We start from the raw sequence: 17,539 nt of genomic DNA, 5'->3' as shown, positions 1-17,539 counted from the left end.
ATTGCTTAAATTGGTTTTGATCAATTCATTAGGTGTCGCTACTTCCTGGAGCTTCTTTTGAGGAGAATTCTTCCATTTTATCATTTTGGCTACTTTTCTGTCCCTTATGAATTTTAAAAAGCTTGTATGCTGTACACTTGCGAGCACTGCTGTATTAAAGGAGGGTCATACACCGTCCAGGGCCTGGCCCTTCAGGAAATGTTTTTTCGGGAATTGTTACTTGGTCTCTGTTGTTGTGACTTTGGTTATTTTATTATCCTACTCATAGTAATATTTTGTACCCTCCACCAGGTGTGCTTTGATTTGTTCCTTGGAGTAGTCCTGTAAAGGAAAACATATAGACAAACAGGAGGCAGAAACATGCAAACAAACAAATAACACAAATAAAAACAAAACGCTAAAGACTAAAAACAAAACACTGACTACAAGTAGAGAAGAGGGTGGAGGCGGTGCTGATGGAAGAGCATATACAAGGAGAGAAATGACAGGGGCAGGGTGGGGAATTCATGTTGATTAGGCAGAGAGACTAAAAGGCTTAACCCAGAGAGAGAGAAAGGAAAATAAAGGAGGCAGGGAAAATGAGACGAGATAAAATTACCCAGACAGAGAAACTATATGGCTTGATTAGACAGACCAATAACCAGAGTAACCAGCCTAGGGGAAGGAAGAGATAAGGAGGAGAAATGGCTCGGGGCGGGGGGGGGGGGGGGGGGGGAGGCGGGTAGAATATATATATATCTATATATCCAGAATTGACCTAGAGTTAATCCAGGCAATGCTGCATCACTTGTTGGGAGGAGCTGTCCACAGTGTCTGTGCTGCTCAGGTGGTTACACAGTTATCCACTGCAAGGGGGTGTGGTTTGGCGTATTCTGAACCCACCTCCACTATGGGCCCCAGGAGTGATCCCTGAGGCCCCACTGTGGTGGTGGTGGTGGTGGTGGTTTGGTGCGGGGGGTGTGGGGGGATGTGGCGGGAGAGGGGGTATGGTGATCTCCCAGTCTCTTCTCCACAGAGCCAGACCCGGTAGAGTCCATTTGAATCGTCCTCACCGTGCCCTGGGGTGCAGACGGGGTTGTCCTTCTCACTCCACCAACTCCCCTGACCCTGTGCTTGGCTAGGATTCAGAGTCGCCCCAGCTGGCTTGTTCTGTGCCACTGCGCTTCAGGGAAGACCGATTTCTATTGTGGACTGAGAGCTGTGGCCCTCACCACGAGCCCCCTGGTGGCGGATGCAGGCAGCCTTTGTCTTTTACCAAAGCACTCCAGGGAAACGGCCGCCTTATTCTCCTGTAGACTGAGACCTTAGCTCAGCCACTGTTCCGGGGGTGGCGGAAGCAGGCAGGTTCTGTGCTGTCACGCAGCCTTCCAGGGAGGGAACCACTTTCTCCAGCTGCAGACTGAGCCTCTGATCTACCACTGCACCCAGGGCTGGCTCCCCTCCTCCCCAGGTGCGTGAACAGGGAGCCAGGCCTCAGTCTGAAGAAAGCCCAGCAGTTAGAGATGGGATCCCTCTCAGCCTCAGTCCAAGGTCTTTCTCCTGTCCAGTTACAGTCCTGCACTTCCCTAGCCGCTCTTTCTCTTCCCTTTGTTTCTCTGCAGAAGGGGGTCCCTCCCCTCCGTGCCCACGTGGCCTTTTTTTTTTTTATCTCCTCCAGTTCGCAGTTACCCACCTATCTTTTTTCCAGCTTTCCCATTTTCTTCCTAATAGTTTCAGTCTCTTTTCCTCCCAGGCTCTGGTGTTTAAAGAGAGACGTGGGACTTAATGGATCCTCCTACTTCTCCACCATGTTGGCCCAGATCCTCCAGTCTTTATTTTAAAGTCGTTTGTCCAATATAAGTATTGCTACTCTGGCCTTCTTTTGACATCCATTTGCAGGATAAATTTTTCTCCATCCCCTCAACTTTCAATCTGGAGGTGTTGTTAGGTCTAAAATGAGTCTTTTATTGGCGGTATATAGATATATCCATTCTTATACTCTGTATCTTTTGATTGAAACATTTCATCCATTTGTATTCAAAGTAATAATTGATATGTATTTATTGCCATTTTTTTGCTTGTTTTGTCATTGTTTCTGGAGATTTTTTGTGATCCTTTCTTGTATTTCTCACTTTTGGTTTCTCCTTTGCACTCAAAGAATCCCTTTTAATGTTTCTTGCAGGGCTTGTTTAGTGATCCTGATCTTTTTTAGTTCTTGTTTGACTGGAAAACTCTTTATCTCTCCTTATATTCTGAATGATAGCCTTGCTGGATAGAGTATTCTTGGATGCATATTTTTCCTATTTGCACTTTGAATATATCATGCCACTCCCTTCTAGCTTTTGTTTTGTTGAGAAATCTCTAGCTACCCTGATGGCTCTTCTCTTGTAAAGTAAGGACTTCTTTTGCCTTACTGCTTTTAAGATTTTTTTCTTTTATCACTGTATTTTATATATTTAATTTTAATATGTCTTGGTGTTGGGTCTGCTTTTGTTGATTTTGATAGGAGTTGTCTGTGCCTCCTGAATCTAGATGACTGTTTCCTTCCCCCAGATTAAGGAAGGTTTCAGCTATTACTTCTTCAAATAAATTTTCTGCCCCCTTTTCTCTCTCTTCTTCTGGGATGCTTTAATACAAATGTTAGTATGTTTGATGGGGTCACTGAGTTCCCTAGTCTATTCTTGTGTTGCATAATTATTTCTCTTTTTTCTTCTACTTCATTATTTTCCATTATTTTGTCTTAGGTCATTAATTCATTCCTCTGCTTCTTCCAGCCTGCTCTTCAGTGCATCAAGCCTGTTTCCAATCTTGTTTATTGCATTCTTTGTCTCTGATTAATTCTTTTTAACTCTTTTATGTCTGTTGTAAGGGTTTCACTGATATTTTCCATTCTTTTCTCAAGCCCAGTGAATATCCTTATAATCATTGCTTTAAATTCTCCATCAGGCATGTTACTTATATCTGTTTTGCTGTGACCTTGTCTTGTTCTTTCATTTGGGATAAGTCCTCCATTTTGGCATTTTGTCTAAGCCTCTGCCTTCTTCTGTATATTAGAAAAGCCAGTTCCTCTGTTCCTCTGTTCCTGAAAATAGTGGCCTTATAATGAAGAGGGCATGTAGTGCCCAGGGCCTGGCACTTCAGGGAGTGTCTTTGGTATGTGATGCATGTGCTCTGCTATTGTGTTTTGGCTGTTCTGTTTTTCAGACCACTTGTCTGTAGAGGCTTTCCTTGCCTGCAGTGGGTAGTGTTTGGTACCTCACCTGAATGTGGCAAGTTTTAACTAGATGTGCTGCGATCTTCTTGTGAAATGAGACCTGACACCAACTCCACCAGAACTGAGGCCCCTGCAGAACTCTCTGGTCAGGAGTGTGTGAGCAGGGGTTTGTGTGGGTCTTCTGCAGGAGGGGCCCCGATGCTGCACTGGGCTGTGCTGGAACTGAAAGGCAAGGTTGACTGAGGTGGGCAGTCCCACTGGACCACAGTGGGGTGGGGCCTGGTTTGTGCAAGTTAGGCAGTCAGTGTCAGTGTTGCTCTGTTTCTTGCAAATGGCTCTGTGTTTATGCTGAGGGGTGGTGGGAGGGAAATGCTGCCATCCAACTCTTTTGTTCCCATAGAGGAGTCTCCTTGAATGCTGCTTCTCAGGGATGTGCTCAGAGAAGAGGGAATAATCTCCCATCTGTGTGCCCCAGGCATCATACTCTGCTCCTGAGTTATTTGCCTGCCTTCTCTTCAGGAGTAGGGCAGTGCCCTAAGGGCTCTATCCTAGCCAAGCCCACTGACCTTTAAAACTCCAGGCTTTAAGTCTTGTTTGCAAGAACTCACAAAATTCAGCCCTTTTGTTTTCCAAGTCAGTGGCTTTGGGGAAATATTTGCCTTGTGTGGGTGTGTACTCTCTCTCTGTCCCTCTCCCTCCCTACCTACCTCTCTCCCTCTCTCTTTCCCCTGTTCCTGTCCCTCTCCCTTCTCTGTGACCATGGCTTCCTCCCCTCCATAGCACCCATGGTCCATTCCTCCCCTAAACTACATCTTTGCACTTTCTACCTTTTTAGATGTGGCCTCTCCTCTCCTTTTAGTTGTGGAGTTCATTCTGTCAGTCTTCAGGTTGATTTCTGGGGTATTTAGGATGATTTGATAGTTATCTAGTTGTGTTCATGGGATGAAACAAGCCTAGGGTCCTCTTACACCACTGCCATCTTCCGCACTCTTCTGAGAAAATACTTTTTATGAATTGAATTTTTAATTTACTGAGACTTGTTTGATGGTCTAGAGTATGGCCTCAGCAGATGTTGCATATGCAATTGAATGTGCATTCTGATCTTGTTCTGTGGAGTGTTTTGTAAATGTCCATGAGAAGTCAGTTGCTAATGTGTTCAAATCTCTACATCTTGTTGATTTTCTTTGTATTTGTTCTATTAATTATTCCAAGAGTAATATTATAATATCTGACTATATTTATGGATTTAACTATTTTTCCTGCAGTTCTGTTAGGTTTCGCTCCATGAATTTTAAACTTTTTTTTCTTAAGGATGGAAAGATACAAGATCGTCACATCCTCTTGATCCTTACCATTATGAAAATGATCTTCATTATCCCTGCTAATATTCTTTTATCTGAAATAATTTTTCTCTTATACTAATATAGACACTCCAGCTGTGTTCTGACTAGTGTTAGCATGCTGTATATTTGTCCATCCTTTTAAGATATTTATATCTTTATACTAAACTGTGTTTTTTATACACAGTACATAGTCCAGTCTTGCTTTTATTTATTTATTTTTTATCTTTTTCCCTCTTTGTCCTCCTTGTCTGCATTCTTATGGTTGAAGGAGTTTTTTTTAACTCTATTTTATCTCCGTTGTTGGCTTAACTATAACTCTTTTGTTGGTTGCTTTAAGGTTTATTAAATATATAAATATTTAAATATGTTAAATATTTAAATATATTTATATTATGTATCTTTTTTTTTTTAATTTTTTTTTTCTTCAACGTTTTTTATTTTTATTTTTGGGACAGAGAGAGACAGAGCATGAACGGGGTAGGGGCAGAGAGAGAGGGAGACACAGAATCGGAAACAGGCTCCAGGCTCCGAGCCATCAGCCCAGAGCCTGATGCGGGGCTCGAACTCACAGACCGCGAGATCGTGACCTGGCTGAAGTCGGACGCTTAACCGACTGCGCCACCCAGGCGCCCCTTATATATCTTTAATTAATCATAAGTTGTCTGCCTCCAAGTATACATATTTAACCTATCAGACGTTAATTCTGCCTTCAGATAATATTGCACCACTTCATCTGTGGTATGAGAACCATTACTCCTGTTTCTTCCCATCTCAACTTTATGCTATTATAATTAACATTGGTTATATTTATATATTATAAACCCTACATTATTATACATTTACATATAAATGATTTTGTTTTAAAGATATTTAAATATTAACAAAATAAAGTTACCATTTCCATTGATTTTGTTTTTTTGAGTAGATTCATATGCCTGTCTGGTGTTTCTCTTTCTTCCTGAAAGATTTCCTTTAATATTTCTTGTAAGACAGATTTTATGATGATGAATTATTTTAATTTTTTGTGTTTAAAATTCATTTTTTTCCTTTTTTGAAATATTTTTACTTGTTTAGAATTTAAGGGTGACTTTTCTTTTTGTTTAGTAAAGATGTCGTTCTACCATTGACTTGTTTGCATTGTTTTTACTGGTAACTCTTCTGTCATCTTTTTTTCTTTTTTGGTCTGCATATAGAGTTTTTCTCTAGCTGCTTTCAGATTGTCTCTTTATCATTTGTTTTGACCAGTTTGATTATGATGTGCCTTGGTGTAGTTTTCTCATGTTTCTTGTTCTTAGGTTCATTGCCCATATTGGAACTGTGGGTGTATAATTTTATCATATTTGGAAAATTATTGGCTAATTATTGGATAATTATTTCCAAAATTATCATATTGGAAAATTATTTCTTCTGGGACTTCAATTACAGGTATATTAGGCCACTTTATTATTTTTTTTTGTTTATTTATTTATTTATTTATTTATTTACTTACTTACTTACTTACAGTGTGCCTGAGGAGGGTAGGTGCACAGAGAGGGAGAGAGGGAATCCCAAACAGGCTCCACACTGTCAACGCAGAGCCCAGTGTGGCACTTGATGTCATGAACCATGAGATCATGACCTGAGCCGAAATCAAGAGTCAGATTCTTAACTGGCTGAGCTACCCAGACCCCCTGTTAGGCCACTTTATACTTTCTACGTAATTCACTGATAATCTTTACATTTTTGCTGTTTTTTTTTTTTTCCTTTTTTAAATTTGGAAAGTTTCTGTGGCTATGTCTTCAATTTTATTAATCTTTTCTAATCTCTAAATTACTATCCCACTTAATATATGATCTCAGTCATTAGAGTGTCCATTGCTAGAAGTTGATTTGAATCTTTTTTATAGCCTCCATGTCTCTACCTGAGTTTCAGAACATCTTGAAAATGGTTGTCTGTTAATGTTTCTATCTGAATATTCTAACCTTGGTGTCAATTCCAGGACAGTTTCAGTTAGCTGAGTTTTCTTCTCCTTACAGGTTTTATTTTCCTGCTTTTGTAAATGGCTTTTAATTTTTGATTGAATTCCTGAGAGTATGAAATTTACATTGTTTGGTGTTGGATATTTTTTTATTCCTATAAATATTTTTGAACTTTCTGCTGGGACATAGTTAAATTACTTGGAAGCAGTTTGATTCTTTTGGATGTTTCTATTATGATTTGGTAGCATGGATATAGCAGCGTTTAGTCTAAAGATTATGATTTCCTACTTTCAGGGCAAAACCCTTCTGAGTACTTTACCTAATGCCACATGAATTATGAAGTTTCTACTATGGCTGGGAGAAACAAGCATTATTTCCAGCGTTGTGTGTTCACCATGTACTTTGTCTTCCAATTCTGTTACTTTGTTTGGCTTCTAGCCTCAGATTCCTAACTCATGTGGCTAGTTAGAACACAAGGTAGTTCTCCACAGAACTCCAGAATTCTCTCTGTGTACAGCTTTCTCCTCTCTGGTACTCTTTTCTGTGAACTCTAGCCACTTTGGCTTCCCTGGTCTCTTGGTTCCATCTCTTCAACTCTGGGTGTCTTTTGGGTTTGGCCAGGATTTTCCCTCTCTGTGTCATGTCTTAGAGACTCTCAAGGCAGTATTCTGGGGCAATCATAGAGCCATCTCATTTATTTCTTATCTGTTGGGTCACTGTCCTTCATTACCTGATGTTCATTGCTGTGAAAACCTTTGTTTTGTATATTTTAATCTGATGGTGGTTGTTACTGTTTCAGGTAAGGGTTTAAATCTGGTGCCTGTTATTCTGTCATACTAATTTCCTAGAGCTGCCAAAACAAAGTATCAAAAACTGGCTCATTTAATAAAACAACAGAAATTTATGCTGTCATAGTTTCTGCAGGTTAGAAAGCCAAAATCAAGGTGTTAGCAGGACCGTGTTCTCCCTGAAGGCTCCATAGAAGAATCCTTCTTTGGCTCTTCCTAGCTTTTGGTAGCTTCCCATAATCCTTGGTGTTTCTTGGCTTATGGCTGCATCGCTCCATTCTGTGCCCCCATCTTCACATGGCTGCCCTCCCATTGTAGCCGTGTCCTCTACCATTCTTACAAGGACATAAGTCATTGGATTCAAGGTCCATCCTGATCCAATATGACCTCATCTTAACTAATTACTTCTGCAAAGACCCATTTCCAAATAGGGTCAAATTCTGATGTTCTATGGGACATGAATTTTGGAAAAACACTATTTAACCCATTATATCTCTTTTGGTTGCAAGCAGAATTCTACTATTTGCTTTTTCAACACAATTTCATTAAAAAAAATTTTTTTAAAGAAATCGATTCATTGAGTGCTAAAACACTGTTTAAATCAGAGAGTATACAATACAAATTTTTTAAGTCCCAGTTTTTTAAGTATATTTCTTGGTTTGTTGTCATGAATATTAGGAGAACAGAACTAAAATACATCAAAGATAGTCACACACATCCCACAATATTTACAGGGAATACCTTCTGTCTTTCCATGGAAAGACAGCATGGAAAACAGGGTCAGAATGATCCTGTAGAAACTTCCTAATGAAAACAACCCAGTCAGCTTATCTTAAAGTTGAGCATGGCTGCCACAGAACCCCATCCAGGGCTCCCGTGCTTCCTTTGCTGCTCCAAAGATACTGTGCCAATTGGGCAATGCTTGTGTGCAGCCACCATATGGGATGCAAAAAGTCCAAGGTCCCTAGAACAGGACTAGGTCCTGGGGACACTCCCCTCCCTCCCAGATCCATCTGAAAGATACTTTAGATTTCAAGACAACTTTAAAACCTTTTAATAGTACCTTGCATGGAGAGTCAGCATGATGCAGTAGTGTAAATACGTGAGCTTTGGATTCAGATAGGCTTGAATTTTAATTTAGCTCTATCACTTTCTTACTGTGTGGCTAAGGCAAGTTATTTAACTTCTCTGAACCTGGGACTGCCTGTCTGTAAAATTTATAATACTTCTTTTCCCACAAAATTTTCTTAGAGATAAAATGGTTTGCTGTTAATATATCAACTAGTACAGTGCCTGCTATACAGTAGCCTTAATTAGTATGAATTCCCTTTACATCTCCAATATTTGTTAAATAAATTACATATTTACAACTATTGCATATATTTCTTATTTTCATAAAGATATAGAGATGGTTTATAAGAATACATGAAATGCTGTAAAGTAATGAATAAACCAAGGCCATAGTACTATGTTGATCATAATAGCCTAAAAATTCTGACAAACCTTTCAAGTCTGAACTCTGAAGCTTCCTGTCAGTCAAGACAAAATGGAAAATATTGTGTGTTACAAATTCTCACTGTCAAAAGGGATAAATCGTAGGAGTTTCTTAGGAAACCTAAACATTTTCATTATAGTATCTAAAAGAAATTTTACTTAGAATTAGTAAACAGTGCCTTAACTTTGTCTAGTGTCACAACTGTGTTATTGAATTTAATATGACCATTATCTATAGTAACTATCAGAAAATCAGTTTGAGTATGAAAAATAGATTTTAGTATCCTCACACTTAGCTCTAGCTATATTATATGTTTTGGATTATAGTTCTTTTTGTTATTATTAGTGAGCATACACTTTTATATTAGTTTCAGGTGTGCAATATAGTGACACTATACACAGTATTTCCATACATCACTCTGTGCTCATCACAGGTGCACTCCTTAATCCCCATCACCTATTTTACCTGTCTCCCCCTCCCCTCTGGTAACCATCAGTTTGTTCTTGGATTATAGTTCTTTTTAACGTAGCAGCTCCTAGTTGTTGAAGTTTTACCTTGTTTTCTACATGTATAAAATTATTTTTCCATCTGCCTGTCTCACTATTTATTAACATATACCTTTAATGCCATTTGCCTACAATTAAGCTCTAAGCTCTGCGAAGGTAGGAATCATTATCTTGTTTTGGTTAGTGCCCTTCTCAGGATCATAAGAAAATGATTTCGTGTGTATGTGTATGTATATAGTTTTAATTTTTATAACATATGTATTTCTCAGTAACAACAAATGTTTTCTAATGAGCCAACTAATAATAAATTAAAAACTTTTAAATATAATCTTCTTAGAACTACATCTGTTACTATGCTGAGTAGAAATGATTTATTAAATTGTTGATTCAGTATGCCAGTCATTTTACACTCATCTGTTTTACTCTTTTAGTTGCTCTTTATCTGCTTCTGAATCTTGCTGAGGATACACGCACAGAACTGAAGATGAGGAACAAGAACATAGTTCACATGCTGGTGAAGGCTCTTGATCGGGACAATTTTGAGCTACTTATTCTAGTTGTGTCATTCTTGAAGAAACTCAGCATTTTTATGGAGAATAAAAATGATATGGTAACTTACATTTAAATAGTCCATGTTCACCATTTTCAAGTTAGAAATATTTTGATAAGAAATAAACACATTATTCCCCTACTGAGATTGTTCTGAATGAAAATTTTACAATGGCAGTAACTCTCTTAAATGGCTTCATTAGGAAGTATATTCCTTATTAGTTCATACTATACTAAATTGAAACTATCTGAATAAAAAATGTTTCCTAATATATTGTATAGGATGAGTCTTTCCATATTGAACATAATATGTAGAAAGTAATTTAAACTTAACATTGTCCTTCAGAAGCATCTGGTTTGTTATTTTCCTTTAAATTATTTTTTTCTCCCGCATTTCTGATGTTGGTGTGCGGAATTGCAATCTAGCCCAGTCTTTCCTTTTTCGCCCACCATCCCAGTTGGTAGCCACAACTTGTTGATTCTACTTACGTGTCTCTTGAAGCTGTACCTCCTTTTTATTCTCGGTGCTGTTGTATTAGTTCATGCCATCTTTATTTACACCCTCTTCCTTTCTTGTTGAATATTATAGTAGGCTTCTATTTGCCATCTTATATTGTGTTGATGGGTGATCTTTCAGAAATACAAGTTGATTATATAGTATTTCCCCTTCTGAAAAGGATACACAATTCAGAAATAATGTAAAGGTAGAGTAGAAATTATCTGCTTTTTTTCCCCACATCATTAAAAAAGCTTTGTAAGCACAGTGTTACACTGTATAGATATTATATTAACCAGAACTTGTTTTCAGATATTTAAGTTGTTTATAATTATAGCTATTTTAAAAAACACTGGAGTGGACACATTTGTACATGCATCATTGTCTATATTTCTGATTAATTTCTTAGGATAGATTCCTAGATGTGGAGTCATTAGGTCATTGGCCTTAACTGTATTGAGGACCATTTTAGAAGTATATGCCAATACAAGTCATTATATGACTGTGTATTATTGGTATAAGTAGATTCTCTTTCAGATAGTCTAAATATATAGTATTTCTGCCTGTTTTTTCCTTCTTTTGAAGTTAAAAAGTACTTCTTTAGAAGTACCTTATGCTTATTGAATGGCACAGCATGCTCTTTGAAAACCTGAGACTGATACATCAGATTTAATAAGTGCCTTGAATTCTGATACTTGAAATACATGAAATTTTATTTATTTTTTTTTAATTTTTTTTTTAACGTTTATTTATTTTTGAGACAGAGAGAGACAGAGCATGAACAGGGGAGGGGCAGAGAGAGAGGGAGACACAGAATCCGAAACAGGCTCCAAGCTGTCAGCACAGAGCCTGACGCGGGGCTCGAACTCACGAACTGTGAGATCATGACCTGAGCTGAAGTCGGACGCTTAACCGACCGAGCCACCCAGGCGCCCCCATGAAATTTTATTTTAACCACAGATATTTAGTATCTGTCATTTTCATCATTAGTATATAATTATTGATGATCACTGTATGCCTGATATTAAGATTGAATTTACTTAGATTAATAAAAAATAAGTTTTTTGTTTTCATTGATATTATTTTAAAGAAGAATATGATGAGATGGTGATATATATACTCTTGAGTAGAGTGTAGGTAAATAATTGCTTTCTCTTGCTACAAGTTGAAATAATTCTTCCATTTTTGTGTTTAGATTAAGTTCACCTTTAGTACGTTTGCAAAATTCAAATTAATTTGCCATCAGCATGTATCTACTACATTTTGGTTAGATTTGTATTTAGGAAATAAACTTTTTATGTGTTCATTCTATCAAAAGTGATCTCAAAATTATTATTAAAAATAATTTTCTGGTAAGGTCATAGATTTGGAAGATACCATATAAATTGTCTCCTCAAATCTCACTTTTTATTGAGGAGGAAAAACTGAGGTTCAGAAAAGGTCATTTTTCCAAGGTCATAAAAATGATGCAATTAGCCAGATTTTTACCATAGATGGCATGCATTTCATCTTTCACTGTGGAAGAAGTACATTTTATTTAAAGGCATTGGTAGAATCAGGATTTTCAGAGCCTGACTAGACCTTACAATTATGTCTAGATCTAGCTAATTTTGCAGATAAATTAGCAGAAAATCAGAGAGGTTAAGGAATTTGCTCAAAGAAACATCTGTGGGTATTTGGCTTCCTACTCTTTCTCTCTGCTCCCAGGGCAAAACAAAACAAAACAAAAAATCTTTATGTTTTTTAAAAAGATATTTTTGGCAAAGATTAAGTATCAGCAACTTTTAAATGTTGGCCTCTAGGAACACTGAAAAAGAATTGGCTGAAATAAATTTGCTGATAGATTGTTAATAAACTGTCACTTTATATAAAACATTTAGTAAAAGTACTAATTAATTATAAATTCCATTTTATAGACATAGATTTGAAAGGGCATTGCGTGTTGAGATATTAAATTTAGCTTGTGGGATTGGGCTTTTATCAATCAAAAACACATGATTAGAAGGCTATGTCTAGTGTTTAACCATCTGATTGGACCACATGGTACATACTTCACATTCCATTTTTTGCAATGGAAATGCAAATTAATTTTTTAAAACTCTCATTACTTTATTAGGTTTGCTATAACAACCATTGTGTAATGTTCTTATTTCAAAAGAAATATATTAACTTGATTTAATTAGTAACAGATGAAGCCTGTGGCAATTTTATTTAAAAAGGGTGGAGAGGAGGAATTGTTGCTCTGTTTTTGAGGATGTATTATTTGTCTAAATAAAGTGTTCATTTTACTGTTGATGTGAACTAATACTGACCTTTTTAGGGTTAATATATTTTAAAGGAAATTTAATTTACTTAAAAAAGTCTTTCAATTAATGATTTAAATTGACTTTGCCTATTTACTAAATAAATACAATATAACAAAAAGGGAATAAGAAATATTAGAATATGACTTTAATAGGAACAAGAGAAAGGGTATATATTCCTTAGATTTCTTATTTTCTTACTAAGTTTGAGAGGTTTTTTAAAATATTTAAAAATTTTGAATAGGTCTTTTAACAGTTATTATGTTTTGCAAGTATTTTCTCCTTTTCTATGACTTGTCTTTTCATAAAGCAGAAGGTTTTGTTATGAGGTCCAGTATATCAAAAAGTGTTTTTAATAGATTGCATTTTGGTGTTGTACCTAAGAAATATTTGCTTAACTCAAGATCCCAAAAAGTTTTCCCTGTTTTCTCTGAGAAATTTTGTAAGATTTGTGTTATTTTTGTTCTAGTTTAGGATATCCATTTTTAGTTAATTTTATATGTGGTACAAGGTATGGATCAAGATTCATGTTTGAATATAGATGTCCAGTTGTTCCAGCCCCATTTGTTGAAAAACCTGTCCTTTCTCCACATAATTGTCTTTGCAATTGCTTTTGTACTTCTGTTGAAAATCAATTGGCTATATATGTGTGGTTTTATTTTTGTACTCTCTCGTATTTAATTTATCTACCTGTCTGTGCTTTCACTGATATATCTTTGTCTTTATTACTGTAGCTTTATAGTAAGTCTTAAAATCAGATAGTATAAGCCCTCAAATGTTATTATTCTCTTTCAAATTATTCTGGCTATTTCATATTGTTTACCTTTCTATATACATTTAGAATCAACTAGTCTATTTCTTAAAAAAATAAAAATAAAAAATCCTGGAATCTTGACTGGGATTGCATTAACTCTATTGGCAGGATTCAATATATTAACCATACTGGATTTTCCTCCATGAGTATGGTATAGCTCTCCATTTATTTAGAAACTTCTTGATCTCTTCCATCATTTTATGGCTTTTAGCACATATATTTTGCACATATTTTGTTAGATTTATACCTAAGTGTTTTGGCATTAGAAATAATAGGGGTTTTTTTGTTTTGTTTTTTATTTTAGGGAGAGAGAGCATAAGCTGGAGACAGGGGCAGAGGGAGAGAGAGAATCTTAAGTAGGCTTTATGCTGAGTGTGGAGCCTGACATGGGGCTCAATCCCATGATCTCAGGATCATGACCTGAGCTGAAATCAAGAGTCAGACAACTCAATTACTGAGCCACACAGTCACCCAGCTATAGTAGTTTTTAAAAAATAGGGGCGCCTGGGTGGCGCAGCTGGTTAAGCGTCCGACTTCAGCCAGGTCACGATCTCGCGGTCCGTGGGTTCGAGCCCTGCGTCGGCTCTGGGCTGATGGCTCAGAGCCTGGAGCCTGTTTCCAATTCTGTGTCTCCCTCTCTCTCTGCCCCTCCCCCGTTCATGCTCTGTCTCTCTCTGTCCCAAAAATAAATAAAAAAACGTTGAAAAAAAAATTAAAAAAAAAATAAATGGTTTCCTGTTATTGACGGATAGCATACAGAAGTTACATTTGACTTTTGTAAATTTTCCTCGTGTCTTATGACCTTGCTGAATTCAGTTTTTTCAACGTTTATTTATTTTTGGGACAGAGAGAGACAGAGCATGAACGGGGGGAGGGGCAGAGAGAGAGGGAGACACAGAATCGGAAACAGGCTCCAGGCTCTGAGCCATCAGTCCAGAGCCTGACGCGGGGCTCGAACTCACGGACCGCGAGATCGTGACCTGGCTGAAGTCGGACGCTTAACCGACTGCGCCACCCAGGCGCCCCCTGAATTCAGTTTTTAATTATAATGGCTCTTTGTAGATTCTTGGAGATTTGCTAAGTGGACAATTATGTTATCTATAAACAAATTTTTATTTCTTTAATTCTAATCTGCATGTCCTTTGTTTCTTTTTCTTTCTTTCTTTCTTTCTTTCTTTCTTTCTTTCTTTCTTTCTTTCTTTCTTTCTTTCTTTCTTTCTCTTATTGTACTGGTTAGGACCTCTAGTATGATGTTAAAAAGGAATGCTGTAAGTGGATACCCCTTTCTTTTTACTGATCTTAGGCAGAAAGCAATTCTTTTACTATTAAATATGATATTAAGTAGGGTTTTTTTGTAGATACTGTATCAGTTTACTTAAGTTCTATTCTATTTCTGGTTTGCTGAGACTTTATCAGGAATGGATGTTGGATTTTTTTAAGTGTCTTTTCTACATCAGTTGAGATGAGCACATGGTTTTTCTTCTTTAGACTGTTGATACTGGGGCGCCTGGGTGGCGCAGTCGGTTAAGTGTCCGACTTCAGCCAGGTCACGATCTCGCGGTCCGTGGGTTCGAGCCCTGCGTCGGGCTCTGGGCTGATGGCTCAGAGCCTGGAGCCTGTTTCCGATTCTGTGTCTCCCTCTCTCTCTGCCCCTCCCCCGTTCATGCTCTGTCTCTCTCTGTCCCAAAAATAAAAAAAATAAACGTTGAAAAAAAAAATTTAGACTGTTGATACAGTGAATTGTGTTAATTGACTTTAGATAGAGCCAGTCTTGCATTCCGAGGAGAAACACCACTTGGTCACGATATATTATCTTTTTATATATTGTTAGATTTGATTAGGTAATATATTGTTGAGGATTTTTGTATATGTGTTTATGAGGGAATACTAGTTTATAGTTTTCTTATGATGACTTGGTCTGGTTTTGCTATTAGAATAACAGTGTTCTTATAGAATGAGTTGGGGGAGCATTCTGTTTTTAATTTTTCTGGAAGGGTTGGTGTAGAATTGGTATCATTTCAATCTAAATATTTAAAAAAACTATTAATGTTATTTATTTATTTTTGAGTGGTAGCTTTGTAGTTTTAATCTTTCAAGGAATGTATCCATTTCGTCTACGTTGTCAAATGTATGGGCAAACAAGTTTTTGTACTTTTTCCTTCTTACGTTTTTAAAGTCCAAAGGTGTGAGGTGATTATTCCTCATTTCATTACTGATATCGGTAATTTGTTTCTTTTCTCTTTCTCTGTCTCTTTTTTTGTAAGTTAGTGGTTTGTCAATATTATTGATATTTTAAGATAGCCAGCTTTTGGTTTGATTTGGGGAATATATTTTCACTGAATTGAAAATTCTAGGTTGACATACTTTATAAATATCACTTCATTATTTTCTGGCTTTCATAGTTTTTGACACGAAGTGTGAGGTAATTCTTATCTTTTGTCTTCTATATGTAATGAGTCTTTTATTTTCTACCTGCCTCCAAGATTTTATCTTCACTTTTCAACAGTTTGAACATATATCTCTCTAGGCGTGTGTGTGTGTGTGTGTGTGTGTGTGTGTGTGTGTGTGTGTGTGTGTGTGTTGTATTCTACTTGGAATTCTCTGAGCTTGTATGTGTGATTTGATTCTTTCCTTGTTTTTAGAAAATCCTTGGCCATTATCTCTTCAAGGATTGCTTCTGTCCCTTTCTGTGTCTCTTCTGGCAGATTTCAATTATACCTGTTAATCCATATGATATTGTCTCATGGCTCTTTGATACTGTGTTGTTGTTTTATTCTTTTTATTTTTAAAATTAAAAAAAAAATGTTTAGTTCAATTTGGAAGATTTCTATTAATCTACCTCCAGGCTTACTTATTCTGTCATTAGCTATATCACATCTGCTTTTGAGCCCATGAAGGTTTTCTTCATCTCTGTATTGTGTGTGTATGTGTGTGTGTATTTAACATTTCCATTTAATTCTTTTAGTATCTTTTTCTTCAAAATTCTCTGTTCATTCATATTACCCATTTTTTTTCCAGTAGAGCCTTTAACATATTAATCATGTTAAATTATTACTAAATAATAATTCTCTGATATGATTTTAAATTCTCTGATAATTATACAGGTCATATCTAAGTCTGGTTCTATTCACTGCCTTCAGTGGGATATTTTCTTGCTCTTCACGTATCATAATTTTTTATTGAAACCTAGACACCATGTGTTGATTAGTACAGATTGAGATAAATATTATTTATGTCTGGAAATAGGCAGACTTTATTTTCTAAGCCTTTAGTCATTCTTGTCAGGAGTTACCTTCCACGTCTTATGGGCTCACACCCACCTAGCATTATGTTGTCTTTGGTATGGGGTATTGGTTGCCAGAGGGTTTTTCTCAGTGTTCATGTTCCACCCTCCACTTCAGACTTTCCTGGTGTGTCTGTGCCTCAAAGAGGACCTCTCACTTCATTTTAACACTTTCTCAGCATTGTACTGCTATTACTTGTTACTTGGCTTTTGCTAATATGGTGCCGGGTTCAGAGAGGGGGAAAGAGGAGATTCTTTTGTTGTTCTGATTTAGCCTTCGGGCAGTCTTAGGCTGGTCCCATGTTATACTTGTCAGCAGTGGGGCTTCCACAGTCATCCCGTCAACACCTCTCCTCTGGAAACAGAGGAACGGAAAAGAACAGAAAAGAACCGTTTCTTTCCCCCAGCTGCTGTGGGTCTTTACCTGTGTTTTGGATGTGACAGGTTTTGTCGTATTTACCCAAGAAGCTTAATTAAGTCTTTTGTTTTTTAGGGGAAATAGGAGGAAAAGATCTGGGCAGCATTTTATGCCTCTTCCCTAATGGCAGCGGTTCCCCTCCGCTGAGGCCCCCTCGACTAAGGGGGAAGTTTTCTTCCATGTCCTGTTCTGTCCCCAGTTTTTCTTGTGACCTTCCGATCAGGTCCCAGAAAAGACCTTGCGAGTGGTTGCAAACACCCTGAGCATCTGCAGCGTCACATTTTTATAGTCAGGCTTCTTCACAATTTATTTAAAATCTTCCATGCAGTCTTCTCTCCCAGTTCTGTGGCAACTCTGTTTTTTTCCAGTGAACCACCCTGTGTATATAAACCA

At 37.2% G+C, this 17,539-nt stretch overlaps 2 protein-coding genes across 18 annotated transcripts in view; both read left to right on the top strand.

Annotated features, from left to right (window-relative positions):
- The window catches only part of SELP (selectin P), a 1,134,746-nt gene that overhangs the window by 761,541 nt on the left and 355,666 nt on the right, over positions 1-17,539 (top strand). The window lies entirely within an intron of this gene.
- KIFAP3 (kinesin associated protein 3) overlaps positions 1-17,539 on the top strand; it is a 174,705-nt gene that overhangs the window by 57,022 nt on the left and 100,144 nt on the right. For all 6 annotated transcript variants that reach the window (XM_019821595.3, XM_011290890.4, XM_045049120.1 and 3 more), the window contains one exon: positions 9,715-9,893. In XM_019821595.3, the coding sequence (XP_019677154.1) occupies positions 9,715-9,893 (179 nt within the window). The remainder of the gene's footprint in view (positions 1-9,714; positions 9,894-17,539) is intronic.

Source organism: Felis catus, chromosome F1 (assembly GCF_018350175.1).
Source record: "Felis catus isolate Fca126 chromosome F1, F.catus_Fca126_mat1.0, whole genome shotgun sequence".
Classification (NCBI taxonomy): Eukaryota; Metazoa; Chordata; class Mammalia; order Carnivora; family Felidae; genus Felis; species Felis catus.
The sequence above is the reverse complement of the archived record's forward strand: the minus strand, read 5'-3'. Positions and strand labels throughout refer to the sequence as shown.